This window comes from Bos indicus x Bos taurus, chromosome 9 (assembly GCF_003369695.1).
Source record: "Bos indicus x Bos taurus breed Angus x Brahman F1 hybrid chromosome 9, Bos_hybrid_MaternalHap_v2.0, whole genome shotgun sequence".
In the NCBI taxonomy this organism is placed as follows: domain Eukaryota; kingdom Metazoa; phylum Chordata; class Mammalia; order Artiodactyla; family Bovidae; genus Bos; species Bos indicus x Bos taurus.
Window position 1 is genome coordinate 15807212 of NC_040084.1, and position 19958 is coordinate 15827169.

At 40.9% G+C, this 19958-nt stretch overlaps 1 protein-coding gene across 1 annotated transcript in view; it reads right to left on the reverse strand.

The window, feature by feature from the left end:
- Nucleotides 1–19958, reverse strand: part of IMPG1 (interphotoreceptor matrix proteoglycan 1) — a 169427-nt gene that overhangs the window by 134184 nt on the left and 15285 nt on the right. The window contains exon 2 of the mRNA XM_027550977.1: nucleotides 665–898. Within this exon, the coding sequence (XP_027406778.1) occupies nucleotides 665–898 (234 nt within the window). The remainder of the gene's footprint in view (nucleotides 1–664; nucleotides 899–19958) is intronic.

The window sequence follows — 19958 nt, forward strand, 5'->3', positions numbered from 1 at the left end:
ACGGTAATTGTGTTGTAAATCCCCTTAACACCTATGCATTTATCTTGGTAACCACTGCTAATTTGTGCCTCTAGGTTTCCCAGCGTCAGGCCTTTTTGCTGAATCAGCAAACTTACCAAGAAGGAAGGGAGGATCAGGATTGTAACGTGGTTTTTGAAAAGTGAGATCTTAAGTCATAAATCAATTTGCTTAGTTCCCTGATGTCGCAATCATTCTTGTGCTTCTTCATAGTAACAATATTCGAATTCAGTACTGGGCTTTGGCAGAAATAAAACAAAGAGGTGAAACCCATAGGCGAAGGCTTTCTGGTGGCTTATTTTTTTTTTTTAATTTAAATTTATTTATTTTAATTAAAGGCTAATTACTTTACAATATTGTATTGGTTTTGCCATACATCAACATGAATCCGCCACAGGGTGGGTGGCTTGTTAAATGCCCTAATGGTTCTGTGTTGCAGAGGACATGGCTTTAAGACAGACAAACACAGATCTACCATAGTTTCAAAGGTTTATTATTCACAACTCTCAGTTCAGTTGGCTATTTTGTATAACTCTTGTGACTGAAGCAGAAACTGGAAGTCCTGGGCTGAAGACAATCTAGGTATGGAAGAAAGAGAAGAGACAAAAAGAGGGGAAGTCTGAACAGGCTACATCTCTTTCCTTACCTCTCAATCTATAATAAGCTTGGAGACTGGCTAAAATCTGTTCCATGGATTCCTGTGGACACACTTTAACCCCAGTTGGGAAAAATGCTGATCTTTTGGTTCGATGCTTTGCCAAATCGAATATTCGTCTCATGGTTGACACTTTGTACGTTTTTGCGGTATTTTTGGTTGCTTCAGTTCTTGGGGCATTATCTATGTCTTTAATTTCAGAACCGTATATTTTAATGGAGAGATCTGTAAAAGAAAGATTGATTTCCTGGTAATAGTACTCAGCCATAAAAAAAAAAAAAAAGAAATAGTGCTATTTGCACCAACATGGATGGACCTAGAAATTATCACACTAAGTGAAGTAAGTCAGACGGAGACAAACATCATATGATATTGCTTGTATGTGGAATCTAAAGAAAACGATACAGATGAATTTATTTACAAAACAGAAACATACTCACAGACATAGAAAACAAATTTATGGTTACCAAAGGGGAAAGGAGGGAGGAGGAATAAATAGGAAACCTGGGATTAACAGATACACACTACTACATATAAAATAGATAAACAACAAGGTCTCCTATATAACATGTGCTTAGTCACTCAGTCATGTCTGACTCTTTGCGACCCCATGGACTGTTGCCTGCCAGGCTCCTTTGTCCATGGGAATTCTCTAGGCAGGAACACCAGAGTGGGTTGTCATGCCCTCCTCCAGGGGATCTTCCCAACTCAGGGATCAAACTCAGGTCTCCTGCATTGTAGGTGGATTCTTTACCATCTGAGCCACCAGGGAAGCCCACTATATAACATAGGGAGCTATATTTAATATCTTATAATAACCTATTGAAAAGCAGAGACATTACTTTGTCAACAAAGGTCTGTCTAGTCAAGGCTATGGTTTTTCCAGTGGTCATGTATGGATGTGAGAGTTGGACTGTGAAGAAAGCTGAGTGCCATAGAATTGATGCTTTTGAACTGTGGTGCTGGAGAAGACCCTTGAGAGTCCCTTGGACTGCAAGGAGATCCAACCAGTCCATTCTGAAGGAGATCAGCCCTGGGTGTTCTTTGGAAGGAATGATGCTAAAGCTGAAACTCCAGTATTTTGGCCACCTCATGCAAAGAGTTGACTCATTGGAAAAGACTCTGATGCTGGGAGGGATTAGGGGCAGAAGGAGAAGGGGACGACAGAGGATGAGATGGCTGGATGGCATCACTGACTCGATGGACGTGAGTCTGAGTGAACTCCGGGAGTTGGTGATGGACAGGGAGGCCTGGCGTGCTGCGATTCATGGGGTCGCAAAGAATCAGACACGACTGAGCGACTGAACTGAACTGAATAACCTATAATGGAAAAAATCTGAAAAAGAATATATATATGTGCATAACGGAATCACTTTGCTGTATACCTGAAGCACTGTAAATCAACTATATTTCGATTTAAAAAAAGATTGATTTCCTGGTGAACATATACATTTGTGTGTTATAGGTGAAGCATACGATAAATGATTAGAGAAAACTAAAAACTGGTCCTGTGGCTTATGGAAGTTTTATTTTAATGCAAATGTCAAATTCCAATGATAAAGCATTTTCAGAAATCAGGGAATAGCAGAATGAGCCGATCAAGTGTATTTTTAAAAAAAGTCTCGAATCATCTTGCCTTTAGGAACTGCCAAATATTGAAACGATTTCCCACACATCTCTCTAAAAATCACTCCCCACTTAGCACTCAAGCCTCCCGAGAGATGCCTCTTTTGATAGACATTATAATTCAAGTAGGGAATGATATAGCACTGTGGTACCCAGAGGTGTGCTCTTGATGAGGAAGTGGAGTGCTTCTAAAAACCAAGGGGAAAAAAATGCAGCCAAACAACCTCCCTGCCCATTAGTCGCAGCCCTAGGATTTCTGTGTGGGCAGGGCTCTGGGGGTGGCAGTGTGCTTGAAAGTGATTTGAGGCGTTAGAATTTCATTTACAGAGCATGCTTGATATTTTATGAAGGATGATGAGAGAAGGAGTGGAAGACAGGCCAAAGAGAGGGTGTTGGCAGAGGATTAAACTCCTGGAGCCATTCATCTGGCCGCCACCGTGGTGTCTGGTAGGGTGAGGTCTGGATTTCATTTGTAACTTTGTGGACCTCTCATAAAAATACCTTACATTCACAGAGCACTATTTTATTTTGAGTTTTCTTCTATATATATTATTTCCTATCATTGTCACAAAAGCTGTACTATATAGATGTGTATGCATGCTAAGTCACTTCAGTCTTTGAGGCTCTTTGCGATCCTATGGACGACAGTCTACCGGGCTCCTCTGTCCATGGGATTCTCCAGGCAAGAATACTGGAGTGGGTTGCCATGCCCTTCTCCAGGGGATCTTCCCAACCTAGGGACTGAACCCATGTCTCCCGTACCTCCTGCACTGCAGGCAGATTCTTTAGCACTGAGCCACTGGGGAAACTCCACTACATAGATGAAACAGATACTATTTTATATCTCCATTTACCACCACCCAGTTGGGTACTGGGGTCCAGAGCTGTCAGAGCATGTTAACAGTGTGGTCACATCTCCATTCCTCCCCTCCCATTCCACCTCCTTCCTTTTAGCCAGTCTACTGTTTAAGAGATGAATTACTGATGACCTGGGACCACTTACTCTGGCCTCTGGAGACCACCAGCATGTGGATTACAAAGACTGATGCTGTCATTTTACTAAAGAAGGCACTCCACCCCTTAGCTTCTGAAATACTGTCCAGATGAGGGGATCAAGCAGAAATGTAAGCATGTAGCTGCAGAACCCGGAGAAGGCAATGGCACCCCACTCCAGTACTCTTGCCTGGAAAATCTCATGGATGGAGGAGCCTGGCAGGCTGCAGTCCATGGGGTTGCTAAGAGTCAGACATGACTGAGCGACTTCACTTTCACTTTTCACTTTCATGCATTGGAGAAGGAAATGGCAACCCACTCCAGTGTTCTTGCCTGGAGAATCCCAGGGACGGGGGAGCCTGGTGGGCTGCCGTCTATGGGGTTGCACAGAGTCGGACACGACTGAAGTGACTTAGCAGCAGCAGCAGCAGCTGCAGAGCAATTCAAACCTTGCCACAAAGCATATAAACCCCTCCTTCACTGGGGGTGGGGTGAGTGGGCTGATGGAGTCCGGGTAGGAACACATTCTCTGTCACATTGAGGAGGCTCAAAGGACACTGCCAGTCTTGGGGAGTGACCCATTCTTAGAGACTCGTCTGCTCACCCAGGCAAGCAACAGAGCAATAACGTGAAATCTCTGATTGGAACACAGGGGTCAGCAGCTTCTGAAGGTCTCCAGGTGATTCCAAGATGTGGACAGGTTTGGGAACCACTGTTCTGTGGATCTATAAGGAGACCTTCAGCTGAAGAGTCAGGAGAACCCTCTTCTCATTGGCTTAAACAGTAAGGGAGTTATTACTGCATATGAAAGAAAGCTAAAAGGTAAGAACTGCCTGCTGCAATGAAACCCTGCTTGCCTTTCTACTACTCTCATTTTCTCTGCTCCATCCCCTCACGTGGGACTTTATTTGTAGGCCAGCTTCCACCAAATTAAATGCGCTTGCCCTGTTCATGTTGAAAAATAGCCTTTCCCTACAGTCTGGCTGATCCACGCCACGTGCTTGGATGAATACCAGCTGCCAATGGGGATACGCTGGCGCTATTAGCTTGAGCTGAGTGGTCCTGGGCAGGGAATTGGGATGATCCTGAGTGGCTCATTCTAACTGGAGGTGGGGGTCAGCCTTCCCTCTGTCAGGTGGGCTGCACGGCAGAGTGGAAGGTGCCCATTCCACGTCAGGGCCAAAGCTGCCCAAGGGGGAGTCTAGAAGCTGAATCCACAGCCATGAGTGGCCACTGCAGTTGGTAAGACGGGAATTTTAGTTTAGGAATGTTAATTTCTAATAAACTCTTTGCAACATTCACAAAGTTTTGTAATCGTATTTCAATAGCCACGAAGAACGGAAGAGAAAAAAATGTGCGTCATCGGATAATTCTAAGCCTCTCTGGTTTGGTGAGCACAGACCCCACTGGGGGAGCTCGTGTTCCCACACTCCTGCACTCCCCGTCCTTGCCATGGCACCTGGCTGCAGGGTGGGGCTCTGCTCTTAGGCTGGTCTTGCTCTCGCCTGAGCCACCTCCAGAGTCTTTGGTCCTTTGGGGTTGGTCTGTTCTTACTTGCTTGTTATGCTCTGGTAGAACCCTCTGAATGGCTTGGTTTGGGAATAGTATTTCCACCCTGGCTCTGGGAACAAAGCCCCCATCCTGGAATTTTTCCCAATCAGATCCCTTTGGATCTTAACACTTTGCTGATACCCAGGCTCGCTCACAGAGATCCTGCTAGATCTATGACTTTGGACTTCATCTTATCAGAGTGGGAACAGAAGGAGAGATGAGAAGGTCACAGATTTCCCTGTTTCCCTGCATTCTCATGGGATCTGAGCTATTCCCTTTCCCTACCAGGGCTGATCTTTCACAAACCTCCACGTGTCCATAAGTCCACGTCGCTAGTGGTCAACAACGAGGTGAACTAGGAGGGTGTGGGACTTGGTGGGCTTTGGGTCTCCTGATTTCTTGCTTCTGTCCTTTCATTCTCAATGTGTCCCTACTTGGAAAATAAATAATACAGTCACCAGTTTTTCAGATCTCCTGTGGAAGGAGACCTAATGCAGGTACTCTGCAAACGGCTGCCTCCCTCCTCAAGGAAACACCGAGTTCCATTTTTGAATGTCTACCTAGATAATTCTTTCCTTTGAGCTGAAAATTATTTTCCAGTAGCTTCCACACATTAGTTCTACTTCTGCCCTCTGGTCTAGCAAAGACCAAGTTACAGATGCTTCTGCAAGCAGTTCCTTGTATTTTCTTTATATTAGGCACTTTTTTACTTTAGGATAAACATCCTCTACCTTTCTTTGGTTTCTTGCATGACCTAAGTATCAGATTCCCCAGCCTTCTGTGTTTCTTCAGATCACATGAAGCCAACCAGAGGGGACCCACTCTGATAATACTTTCATTTGAGCAGGATGCCCCCATCCCCTGTCATCTCTAGAGAAAATGTGGGCAAGATTTTTAAGAAGAGAGGCTTAAGGTTACCTGGGCTCAAGAATATTTACAAGACAGGCTACATTGATGAAATCTGTCTCTTTCCCAAGGATTTCAAGTAAAAACAAAATATATGTAATGTAAAGAATTGAAACATGTAATGTTACAAATTTAGAGGAGGTAAAAAGAGCTGATATTTATTAGAGCTAATGAAAGCACTCTTGGGTAAAATAATTAGATCACATTAGATACTGTCCTTCAGTGTTGCATAAATTGTAATGTTGATGTTGAACTGAACTCCGATTCTCAGGATACATTTTTATGAGCTGATAGTTTTAGTTTATATAAGTATTTGGAAGGTATGGGGTAAAAGTTTAATGAGAATGAGTTGAGAGTTGAAAGACTTGCTATAAAAAAGGAGTGCATTTAATAGATTGGAAAATTTTTTGAGGCAGAAAATATTTCTGTAAGATAGTGATAAAACATAAGTATAACCTGTATGATGATGAATTGGGTGTCATCAACAACGGTCTCTGGATGAAGTTCAAAGTTACAGAGAGAAAGACAAAGTGATTTCATTAAAAAAGAAACTATATTTTTCATCGTATTAGAAAAATTTAGTTAAATATGCATTTGGATAACAGTGCAGTTGAGTTATATTATATTGTAGATTAATCATAAAGAAAATAATCCATAAGCCAGTAGTTTTGGGAAATAGTCATATCATTGGGTGAAGGAAAGAGGAAATTAATATATTTGTCTATTCAGAACTTCTAAGTACAGAGGTGGTGGTGGTGATTTAGTTGCCAAGCGGTGTGGGACTCTTGCAACCATGGACTGTAGCCCACCAGGCTCCTCTGTCCATGGGATTTTCCAGGCAAGGATACTGGAGTGGGTTGCCATTCCCTTCTCCAGGGGATCTTCCCAACACAGGGATCAGACCTGTGTCTCCTGCGTCGCAAGTGGATTCTTTACCGCTGAGCCGCCAGGGAGGAGTAACAGCTAATAATCATGGCGCTTAACTTTTAAATTTAACTTGAATATGTCCGTTATTTGTGAAAGAAAAATGTAGCAGCAACGCAAACCACATGTCACTCCACTATTCAAAGTGTTTTAATTAATAGTACCAGCGGTGCCCGCGGCCCTGGCTCTGTGACTGACCAGCTGTATAAGAGGTATAAAATTGACCTCTCTGTCTAAATTTCTCCACTGTAAAATGGAGACTTTTGGTGGCTATCTTACAGGGTTTCTGTGATATTAGAAGAGCTACGGTGTTGGGCACAGTGGTAAGTGCTCGATAAAAACTCATCTGATTGATCACAGATTTCGCGTACCGCATCGCCCTTCCTTGCTGACTCTCTTGCACGGTACTGCATCGCGGTCCGCCGACTAGACTGCGCATGCCCTATGCATCCCTGCGCTTCCATGCTGCTTGTACATCTCAGGCTTGTGTCTTCGTGGAGAAGGGCTCTTTTCTTCCCCTTTTTTTTTGTTGGGCTCCTCTTTTTCCTTCAAGGTCCGGCTCTCCTTCTCTCTTAAGTTTTCTCAGATCTCACGTGCAGAATTCACGTGTGGGTTCCTCCAGCCCCTCTAGCCTGGCTCAGATCTTTTTTACATTTACTGATTTACTGTATTCACTAGGTTTCTACTGTTTCAGGCCCACTGCGGTAGGTAAAGGTAAATTAGGTGAACGACTGTCATGGACCTTGTGTGTAGTGCTTGCTTTGTCCTGCCTTGCACAATAATTTGTTGTAAATATATGATTTTAGACTGCAAATACCTTTGGGTTTGCAAATACCTAGAACTTTTAGACAGCAAATTCCTGTGTGTTATAATCCTACCCTCTCCCCAAGTCACCTCAGTGCTTGCCTAGTACAGTGTTTTGTACACAACAGATATGCAATACATAGCCATTAAGAGACCTAGTGAAAAATTCCTATAGCAATAGTGAGTCTTTTATGTATGGGCATGAGTTAATTTGTTTTATAAACCATTAGACTATGAAAAATAGCTTCATATGTCCTGTCAACCTACACTATTGCAATCTTCCTTTGAAACATCTACTCCTTTCCACAGTGTTGAATATCAGAGGTTTTGGATACAGTCATCTTATTAAAGATAATATCCTAAGTGAAAAGACAAATAAAAAATCCTTTGTGAAAGAAAAACCAAAAGAACAGAAAAGAGATGGCTTATACACAAATTATAATTTAGTAAAATCATCATCCCCACAATCTTTCAATTTATCCAAGAGTAAACAAACGAACAGGAAACTGAGTCATTAAAAACATGAGTGTAATAGGAAAGGAAATTAATATTGCCTGGCTCTTTAGGAGGACAAGCCCTCCACTCTCTTACCCCCCCAATTATTGTACTTGATAGGCAAAACCATAGCCAGGGTTAAACCCTGCTCTTTGCCTTCTCCTCACTTGCACCCTTGTAGCTGAACTTGGCTGGAGAAAAACAACCATTAGGACTCACTTTAAATTTATGATCCTTAAATAATATCACACTACATTTCTCTGGTCCATTGAGTTTCTCTCTCTTGGACAACTATGCACAACTTATCTCAAATTTCCCGCACTTCTTGCCAATTCTCAGTCTCAGCTGATGACCTTGCTTCACATTTTTTTTTTTTTTTTTGAGAGCAGGAGGAGCCAGAAGATAACTCCTTGGATTTCTAGCACTGCATCACCTCACTGGCTGCATCTGACCTCAAATACTCACACTTTCTCTTCTGTGTCTGATGACTGATCTGTGCTCCTGTCTAAGGCCAGTTCCTTTACTTATGCTCTGGATCCCAGACTTTTCACCTCTCAGGGATATTCTTCCAGAAATGCTCCTTGTTCACCTACTGGATCATTTTTTTCTCTTTCTACTGGATCATTCTTTTTAGCCTGTAGACATTCTATTATTTTCTCCTTCTACTTAAAAGATTCTTTCTTAATATCACTTTCCCTACATTTTTCTATTTGCGCTTTCAGCAAAACTCTTGGAAAGATCTGTTTTTACTTCCTTTCCTGACAAAAGCAAGGTTCACACGAGTAAGGGAGGATTTCTGTGACATCGTGTGCAAAGCTATCGACATTTCCCTCCTCTTTTCCCTTTCCTTCTTTTTACTTTTTTATTTAAAAAATTTTTGTTTGCAATGTGCTCATAAGTGAAAAAGGGAAGGCAAAAATTGCTCAGTTGTGTCTGACTCTTTGTGACCCCATGAGCTGTAGCCTGCCAGGCTCCTCTGTCCATGGATTTCTCCAGGCAAGAATACTGGAGTGGGTAGCCATTCCCTTTTCCAGGGGATCTTCCCAACCCAGGGATGGAACCCAGGTCTCCCACATTGCAGGTGGATTCTTTACTGTCTGAGATAGCAGGGAAGCCCAAGAATACTGGAGTGGGTAGCCTATCCCTTCTCCAGGGGATCTTCCGGACCCAGGGATCGAACTAGGGTCTCCTGCATTGCTGACGGATTCTTTACCAGCTGAACTATCAGGGAAGAAGCCCTAGCATGCTCATAGAGCCCGTTGTATTCAACATGTTATTGCGTTACTTCACCAGTAGGTGTCGCTATGCAACACATAATATAATGAAAGCTGCCCACTGGATAATGAAATAATCAGTTCTTTGACTTTGGGATTGTACCTGTTGAACACTGACATGTGTTGATGGAGGTGATGGTGAGGGTTGTGATTTTGCAGAAAAGCAGACTATTTGAGGAAGGGCTGAGACTTAATATGCTGAAATGGACTCCCACTGAGCTGGGAGGTACTCCTGAAAGGCCTGCCAGATGTGAAATATTTAGGTGGTGGGAAGGAGGACCACAAGTCCACAGGAGGCATCTTTCAGCAGACTGAAGACGGTGGTTGACATGACACCGATGTTTTAAGTTGGGGATTAAATTATGTTTTAGAGCCAGACATCCTGGAATGTGAAGTCAAGTGGGCCGTAGGAAGCATTACTACAAACAAAGCTAGTGGAGGTGATGGAATTCCAGTTGAGCTATTTCAAATCATAAAAGATGATGCTGTGAAAGTGCTGCACTCAATATGCCAGCACATTTGGAAAACTCAGCAGTGGCCACAGGACTGGAAAAGGTCAGTTTTCATTCCAATCCCTAAGAAAGGCAATGCCAAAGAATGCTCAAACTACCACACAATTGCATTCATCTCACATGATAGCAAAGTAATCCTCGAAATTCTCCAAGCCAGGCTTCAGCGATATGTGAACCTTGAACTTCCTGATGTTTAAGCTGGTTTCAGAAAAGGCAGAGGAACCAGAGATCAAATTGCCAACATCATGGAAAAAGCAAGAGAGTTCCAGAAAAACATCTATTTCTGCTTTATTGACTATGCCAAGGCCTTTGACTGTGTGGATCACAATAAACTGTGGAAAATTCTGAAAGAGAAGGGAATACCAGACCATCTGACCTACCTCTTGAGAAATCTGTATGCAGTTCAGGAAGCAACAGTTAGAACTGGACATGGAACAACAGACTGGTTCCAAATAGGAACAGGAGTACATCAAGGCTGTATATTGTTACCCTGCTTATTTAACTTTTATGCAGAATACATCATGAGAAATGCTAGGCTGGATGAAGCACAAGCTGGAATCAAGATTGCCGGGAGAAATATCAATAACCTCAGATATGCAAATATCACCACCCTTATGGCAGAAAGCAAAGAAGAACTAAAGAGCCTCTTGATGAAAGTGAAAGAGGAGAGCGAAAAAGTTGGCTTAAAGCTCAACATTCAGAAAACTAAGATCATGACATCCAGTCCCATCACTTCATGCCAAATAGATGGGGAAACGGTGGAACAGTGGCTGACTTTATTTTTTTTGGCTCCAAAATCATTGCACATGGTGACTGCAGCCATGAAATTAAAAGACACTTACTCCTTGGAAGGAAAGTTATGACCACCTAAGCAGCATATTAAAAAGCAGAGACATTACTTTGCCAACAAAGGTCTGTGTAGTCAAAGCTATGGTTTTTCCAGTAATCATGTATGGATGTGAGGGTTGGACTGTGAAGAAAGCTGAGCACCGAAGAATTGATGCTTTTGAACTGTGGTCCTGGAGAAGACTCTTGAGAGTCCCTTGGACTGCAAGGAGATCCAACCAATCCATCATAAAGGAGATCAGTCCTGGGTGTTCATTGGAGGGACTGATGTTGAAGCTGAAACTCCAGTAATTTGGCCACCTCATGCAAAGAGCTGACTCATTGGAAAAGACTCTGATGCTGGGAAAGATTGAGGGCAGGAGGAGAAGGGGATGACAGAGGATGAGATGGTTTGATGGCATCACTGACTCAATGGACATGAGTTTGGGTAGACCTTGGGAGTTGGTGATGGACAGGGGGGCCTGGCGTGCTGCAGTCCATGAGGTCACAAAGAGTCAGACACAACTGAGTGAGTGAACTGAACTGAACTGCAACACTCAATCCTGGGGCTGACCCAGATTGTGCCACCCAGGGTAGCAATGACAAGTTTGGAAATGTCTAAATGTACAGAAAGGGAAATCAATGAAACAACCATTAGATTCAAACACTGAATCCCAACATTATATTACCCAAAGGAAAAGTCAAATCTGGCTGGGGTAGAGAGGCTGCTCTGAAATACTGGGCTTTTGACCCTTCATTTATCGTGTCAAAATTATATTGTCTGGGCACCGCCTAAACATGCCCTCTAGTTCTTGTGAATGTTAGCCCTTCAGTCAAAAGTGTCTTTTCCATTCTAGGCTCTAGGTTGGTTCTTTGATACTGACTGGCATCCTGGAAACCATCTCCCTATCATATCACTGAAGAGTTTATTTTTTTCCTTCATGTACTAAAGTTGGCTGCTAGTCATAGATTGCTTGGGATTCCCAGGTGACTCAGAGGTAAAGAATCTGCCTGTCAATGCAGGACATGCCGCAGATGTGGGTTTGATCCCTGGGTCGGGAAGATCCCTTGGAGGAAGGCATGGCAACCCATTCCAGTACTCTTGCCTGGAGAGTCCCCATGGACAGAAGAGCCTGGCAGGGTAGAGTCCATGGGGGGGCGGTCACAAAGAGTTGGGCACAATTTAGTAGACACACACACACACACAGATTGCTTACAAGTTTTCCATTTCAGGGCTCAGCCTTGCCCTTGAATCTGCTTCTTTCTAGGTTATGTATTCACGTGGATCTTTACTAACCTGTTCAGACCAGACACTCTTTTCTAGAGAAATATTTTCTCACCATCTAACATTGCAGGTTTATAATCCAGGATTACCGTACGTGTATAGTGACAGTAATAGACTATAGGAAGAGGAGAATGGGGTTTTTGTGGCGTTATTGTTATGAGAGTAGAGTGGCTGGGCTGGTAAAAGCACTTAGTGAACCCATTATGTTTTCCTAAGGGAAAGCATTTCAGTGGCTAATGAATGAATTAACAGGAGTGGAGATGGAAGTTACTGGAATCCTACAGAATAAAAATCTCCATTTGAAGAACAGGACTCCACAGAGAGAAAGTAGATAACACTCCAGGACCAAATCAATGACTGGAAGTCTTAAAAAATAATAATTTAATTTCACATGTGCTTTCCAGACAGACCTTAACAAAAAAGAATAAGCAGTTGTGGCCTTTCTGCAAACGCTCAGCTTGCTTGTGATCTGTTATATCCCAGTCCTCCCCCCTCCATTAGAGGAAATGCTCAGTTACCCACTTGAAATTGTTTTTCTTCAAAGATTAAGGGCAACTAAATGTACGTCATGCTTAACATACCTGAACACGCCTCAAAAATTACGCAGAGGTACTGAACACCTTCAATGCTGTTCCAGAAAGTGGCATGGATTTTAAGCACACTGTCTTCTGTATGATCAAACAGAGATCGCAAAAGCTCCTACTTCTGCTTTCCCATCTTATGCGTAGTTCCTACTGAACTTCCACCGTGACAGCCCCGGTGCGAGTGTGTTGGAATAAATGATAGAAAAAAGGACCATAGGGATTAAGGGCAATTCCAGTGATTTTTTTTTTTTAGGGGAAAATGAAGGGAATAAACATGTGCTCAGTCGCTCAGTTGTATGTGACTCTTTGCGACTCCAGGGACTGTAGCCCACCAGGATCCTCTGTCAATGAAATTTTCCAGGCAAGAACACTGGAGTGGGTTGCCATTTCCTACTCTAGGGGATCATCCTGACCCAGCGATCTAACCCAAGTTTCCTGTATTGCAGGCATATTCTTTACCGACTGAGCCACAGGGGAAGCCCTTGAGAGTCCGCATGCACGGTGATTATCAGTGATGCAGCTGGTGGGTGCCACACCATTGTCCTCTCAGAAGCTTTGGAAGCTGGATGCCATCACAGCCTTCCTTGCCTCCAGCACTAGCCTTGTTCAGCTCCACTTTTCCCTGCTGAGGGTGAAAGCCAATGCTTGCTTCTCTCAAAGAATCAGAGCAGATGCATTATTTTTCTTCACAATGCAAAAACCAGGTTTGGCCACTGCTTTTGCTACATCAGGAGGAACGGATTAGGACCTGGGAAAACCATTACAAGAAACAACAGTTGCTATCTTCTATTCTCTTGTATATTCATATGGATACATCTGTACTGAGCTCCTCTTCCATCTCACTGAACTGAGGAGAAAAAAAAAAAGAGAAAGGACAGGATCTATAAGTGAGATGCTGGGAAATTTTGCTGAGGACATATACAGCTTGGTAACAGGGCAGAAACAGAACTGAAATTGAAGGGAGAAGTAGAAAAGAGAGGGGTGAACAACAGAATCCCTGCTGGATAGTTCAGGGAACTATATTCAATAATCTGTTATAAATCATAATGAAAAGGAATTTGTAAAAGTATGTATATATGTATAACTGAATCACTTTACTGTACAGCAGAAAATAACACAATATTTCAAATCAACTCTACTTCAGTAAAAAAATAAGCTAAATAAATAAAATAAAAATGCCTACCAAGTTAAAAAAAGGAGAGTTCATTTGACTTCTGGGCAAACATTAAAAATGATGGTTTGAAAATATATTTTGCTGATCCGATTTTTACAAAATAATTATGTATTCATATACTTGGAAGAATCGGAAAAGATCTGTAAAAATGTTAATTACGGATTAAAAACATAAGAAAAGAGGAATGGAGTAGTGTCTTTTGTGTCCTGGGAGGGGGATGCCCTGTGACCAGCTGGGGTCCTGAGCTCTTCATGTCTGGTAGGTAGCTCAGACAGTAAAGAATTTGCCTGCAATGCGGGAGACCCGAGTTTGATCCTTGGGTGGGGAAGATCCCCTGGAGAAGGAAATGGCAACCCACTCCAGTAGTCTTGTCTAGGGTATCCCATGGACAGAGGAGCCTGGTGGGCTAATATCCATGGGGTCAACAAGAGTCAGACGTGACTAAATGAGTAACTTTCGCCTTTTTCAGGGAGTGAAGACACAGGAGTCCAGGAGGGCAGCGTCCTTCACTGTACCCTGAACAGAAACGGGTGCTTGCTCCCCACTTCCTTCGAGGACTATGTTTCGAGGGGAAGGAGCATTCTCAGAAAGGACTGGCCTTCTGTGTCCTGAGATAGTCGAGTGACACAGCTGAGGTGCTCGTCACTGCGTAGCTTGGAGATCGCTCATGCTGCCTTCATCTAAGCTTCACAACGGAGCCTCTTCACCAAGGCCCATTCCCAGCCACCTGCCAGGTTCAGAGGCACTGTTTCTGCTGCAGTTCAGGACCACGGGGTGCCCTTAACTCTCAAGTGCCCTCAAGGGTTGCAGTAGTGTGTCAGAGGTCGTGAGAAGCCACGGGATCAACACTTAGCTTCTTCCTGGTACTAAATTTACTTGAGCATTTTAGGAGAAAAGTTGAAAATGTTAAGAACTGTAAACGATTTTCACATGAATACACAAGCGAAGTCAGCAAAATTCTTTCTCCCTCAAATAAGCCGGTATTGAAAGTGAGACGAGTTGGGTATTTCTATAAGCCATGATTAACTGTAAAGTGTATTTCCTTGGAAAATGGAGAGTGGAGTTGGATTAGTGCTGAGGTCAGGTTGAAGTAAACGGGATGTGAAACTGAGGTGAGAACGATTATGTTGAAGTTGCTGGTCGGCCTGGTTAAGGCTTCTTTTCAGGTGCTGACAAAAAGAAACCAGTGTTTTCCCCAGCTAGATGTTTAGCAACCCCTCAAATCACCCTGGGTAGACAGGTACCTTCTGCGTATCCATATAGGACTAACCCTGTTAAGCCCCTCGAGAAAGGGATGATAGAGGATGTTGTTCTGGTCACCTGATGGTTGGATGGCATCACTGATTCAATGGGCATGAATTTGAGCAAGCTCTGGGATATGGTGAAGGACAGGGAAGCCTGGTGTGCTGCAGTCCATGGGGTCACAAAGAGTTGGATGCGACTGAACAACGATCATCTTTTTCTTACATTAACTTCTCCTGGCTTCCCTGGTATGTTAGTTGGTAAAGAATCTGCCTGCAATGCTGGAGACTGGGGTTGATCCCTGGGTCAGGAAGATTCCCCTGGAGAAGGAAATGGCTGGATTTTTGCCTGGATTCATGCTTGGAAAATCCTGTGGGTAGAGGAGCCTAGCGGGCTACAGTCCATGGGGTCGCAATAGTTGAACACGATTTAGCAGCTAAACCACCATCACAAACTCTTACTTCTTCCCAGGCACTGACCCATCACGAAAACTTTTAGGGCACCATCTCCATAGGTTTCAGAATGTGGAGGTTAAACAAACACACAGGTTATGAATAAGAGAATCAGAATGGAATTTTACAAGTTAATCTGAGATCTGTGCATGATGAGTTGCGATTGTATCTCACAAATGTTTATGGGATGTGACAGTATTCGGAGCATTTTTCTAGCCTGGCTGGACAGAAGTTTGAATGATACAGAGACCAAAGGATTTTGCTGAAACCATACAAGGGCATTCACAAGACAAGTAGCAAATCATGAAGACCTACCAAGAGTCTATAAAAAAAAATCCCCCCAAATTAGGAAGAAGTTAATTTCAGAAGCTGGGAGTGCACTGAGGAAATATATCACTGGCAGGAATACAGATTTGCTTAGGGGACACATTAATGACATGTGCAAAATACCCACTTTCTTCTGGTTCTAGCTGAATTGGTGTGTTTCTCCCCGTGATCCTTAGGGCTGCTATCTATTGGGGCATATTTATCTCAGTAGAGTCTAACCATGCCTGAAGTACTCATAACAGAAATATCCCTAATTTAGCCTAGCATCTTTGTTTTCTGAATCTTTTTGTTACTTGTGATTCTAATATTGCAAACTATGAAACAATTCCTCTTAAATTTTAGTGCTCTCATGTAAGCCTGATCTTAGAGTATATTGGGAGTTCTGAGTAAAGAGTCTTGCATGTAAAGTGTTCTTGCATATATTGCCATAAAAGAGTGATATTGTAGCTACTTAAGGAGAGTTGGAGATGAATTAAACAGTTAAACAGCTATAAATCTGTGCCTTTCTTTTTTTTAAAAAAATTTGTGTTGTGTAATCCATTTTTTTTTATTTTTTAAAAATTTTTGATTGGAGTATAATTGCTTTACAATGTTGTGTTAGTTTCTGCTGTACAATGAAGTGAATCAGCTATATGCAAACCTCCTTTTCGGATCTGCCTCCAACCACCCCATCCCATCCATCTCTACCTTTCTTGTGCTTAAGAACCTATCACAGTTCTTGTAGAGAAGAAAGGTCAATTGCAGTTTGAGTACCTGGGGGGCTGAAGTTGCAGTAAGATAGCTCTGCTTTCCTAAGTTGTTTCCTGAACTTGGGCAAATAATCTCTACATGCTTTAACTTTCTAACCAACAAAAGGTATGACTATAATCCCACCATAGTTTTGTATTGATGTTTGCATTTTTTTTAAAAATAAGAGCTTTTAATGATTGTAATGTATACAGTTTGGGCTGTTTGGCAAAACCCTGCGATGTACATTAATGATGCTTTATTTAAAAACACAAAACCGAAAAAAACAAAAAACAAAAAACAAACCCCAAAAAACAGTCCATGTTGAAGTTGATCAGTGTAAGTTAAATCATGGGTCCAGCCTAAAAAAACCCATCGTTTAATGTTTGCATGTTATATAGTTCTGTTTTGTTTTGAAGATCAAATGAGAAACTAGATGTCAGGATTTTGCAGAAGGCCTGACCTAGTGTTGGCTTTTATTCTATTTTGAAGTTTAAGGCTAGGAATAGGATAGCCTGATTTAGCAAATAACATATAAGACACCAGTCGAACTTGAATTTCCAATAAACAACTATGTAATTATTATTTTTTAGGACACATTTGTATATTTGGGACATATTAAGTATAAAAGGACAAAAAAGATTCTGTTAAAAGACAAAGATGGTCAGACTGCATTAAAAAAAAAAAACCCACTATATACTTTTAACAGACACACTTAAAAAAAAGATACGGGGAAGTTGAAATTAAAAGGATGAAAAAAGTTACACTATGCAAACAGTAATCAAAGGAAACTTGGTTTAGCTATGTTAATATCATATTAGATCAGAGGCCTGTTGGTAACCCCTCAGGCCTTGGGGCTGGTTGAGAAGGCCTGATTTGTAGCATTTGCCAGTTTTTATGTGTTATAAAATACATGTACTCCTCCATGACTGATTTCAAGTCACAGAACCCAGAGAGATGTGAACAATCAGTGCCTGTAAATCATTGTGGGCCAGTTCCAGCACACCCATGGACAAAGTTCCTTCCTTGGCAGAAAGCATTACAAAGATGAAGATGGTTACAACATAATGATAAAAGTTTAAAAGTCATCAGAAAGATGTAGCAAATTATAATTTTATATACTAGATAATATAACCTTGAAATATATAAAGCAAAAGTTTAAAGAACAATAAAGAATGTAAAATCAACAATAATAATAGGTGGATTTTAAGAGATCTTTCTTGGTAATTGATGCTGCTGCTGCTAAGTCACTTCAGTCGTGTCCGACTCTGTGCGACCCCATAGACGGCAGCCCACCAGGCTCCCCCGTCCCTGGGATTCTCCAGGCAAGAACACTGGAGTGGGTTGCCATTTCCTTCTCCAATGCATGAAAGTGAAAAGTGAAAGTGAAGTCGCTCAGTTGTGTCTGACTCTTAGTGACCCCATGGACCGCAGCCCACCAGGCTCCTCCATCCATGGGATTTTCCAGGCAAGAGTACTGGAGTGGGGTGCCATTGCCTTCTCCATGGTAATTAATAGAGCTGGCAGATTAAAAATCAATAAAGATAGAGGATTGAGAACATAAGTAAACTTAACCATTGGACATATATGGAACATTATAAAAATAAACCTTCTTTTCAAGCTTAGGGAGAACATATGCAACTATATGAATCTTGACTATATATTGGACTGTAATGCATGTACGTTATGTTCTCAATGTTACAATGTTGTGTTAGTTTCTGCTGTACATCTTAGTGAATCAGCTATATGCATACATATAAACCCTCCTTTTTGGATGAGTTAAAAATCAGTTTTAAAAAACAAATAGAAAATCCCTATGTTTGAAAACTGAAAAAAAAATTCTTATAAATAACATATAAGTAAAAAAATTAACCTATGAGGTAATGAAGAAATCATGCTGGGTATTAAAAATATCTTTATCAAGTGATTAAAACTTTACATAATAAAACTTGTGGGATATAGCTAAATCACCACTTGAAAGGTAAATTTAGCTCATTAAAATGCTTATTTTAGAAAAAGAAAAAAGCTAAATATTAATGAGCTAAGCATCTATCTCAAGAATTTAATAAAAGAAAACAAAATAAATTCAAAAAAGTGCAAGAATAAAGATAAGTAGAGATTAATAAAATATAAAAGAAAAGATAACAAAACAGAGAAGAAAAAGCCATATAAAAGCAAAAAATTTTTCCTTTGAAAATACTAATAACAAAAACAAAAAACATGAGAAAGAGAAGGTACAATTAATTACTATCAAGATTGAAAAGGAAGACATCACTATACTTTCTAATGGCATGAGAAACTTAACAATGTTTTGTTGATAAATTTGAAATTTTGATGAAATGGATAAATTCTAGAATATGTAAATTACAAATTTATTATACAAAATGAATGTAAGCAGAGACAGAAGAGTTATTATAATCTTTAAAAAACTGAGTCAGTAGCCAAATATCTTTTCATAAATATAACTCTTCACCTAAGAGTTCTATCAAACATTCATGGAAAGAATAACTTTATTTTCATACAAACTCTTAAAAACCTGATGAGGAAAGTATGAGAAAAATATCATGGTCCAATCTCACTTATGAAAATGAATGTAATAATGTGAAATAAAATATTAGCAAATGGAATCCAGCAGAGTGTGAAAAAAGACGACGACCAAGCTATCTCAGGAATATCAGGTGGGTTCAATATTTGAAATTGATTAAGGTAGTTTTTCACAATGAATTAAAAGGAAAAACCACTTGATAATCTCAGTAGGTACAGAAGTTCATGATATATATCTATTTATCCATGATTAAAACTCTTAGGACTAGAAAGGAACTTTTTAAAACTTGATGTAGCAGATTTTCAAAAACAAAACAAGTACAGAATCTAAAACAAACACCATTCTTAATGGTGAACTATGAAAGCATCCCCTTCCAGATCAGTATCAAGGTTATATGCAATATCAAAGTATATGGTGTATGCAATCACCATCTCTCTTTATATAGAATATAAAGGAAATAAACATAGGCAATAGTGGATGGCCTATGGAAGGCAGTAAGAAAATATAAAGAAGAAGATACAAATACTGAAAAGGGAGATCTTTAGTTTTTGTTATTCAAAAATGGTATAATTTTTAAGCAGAAAACTCCAAAGAATTGCTAGTGAATTTTCAGAATTAAGATTGTTCAGCAAAGCTAAGGGATATAAAGCCAATTACTTTTCTACACAAAAACTGCCATAAGAGAGCTATTTACAAGATTACAGTTAATACCAAGTAGCTAGGGATAAGTCCACGGTGTGCAAGCCCTTTACAATATAATTATGCAACTTTATTATAAAGTACTAATAACAGGAGAGATAGTCCATGTTTCTGGATAGAAAGACTTAACATTATAAGGGTGTCAATTTTTCCCCAAATTGATCTACATATTCAATACAACTCCAATCCAATCTCAGTGGTACTTAGTGATCTAATTTTAGACATATTATAGAAGAGTGGAGGGTCAAGAATAGCTTAGACATTCCTGTAGAAAGAGAACAATGCCAGGCAAGCATGGTTACAAGATTTCAAGATTATTATAAATTTGTAATAACTAAAGC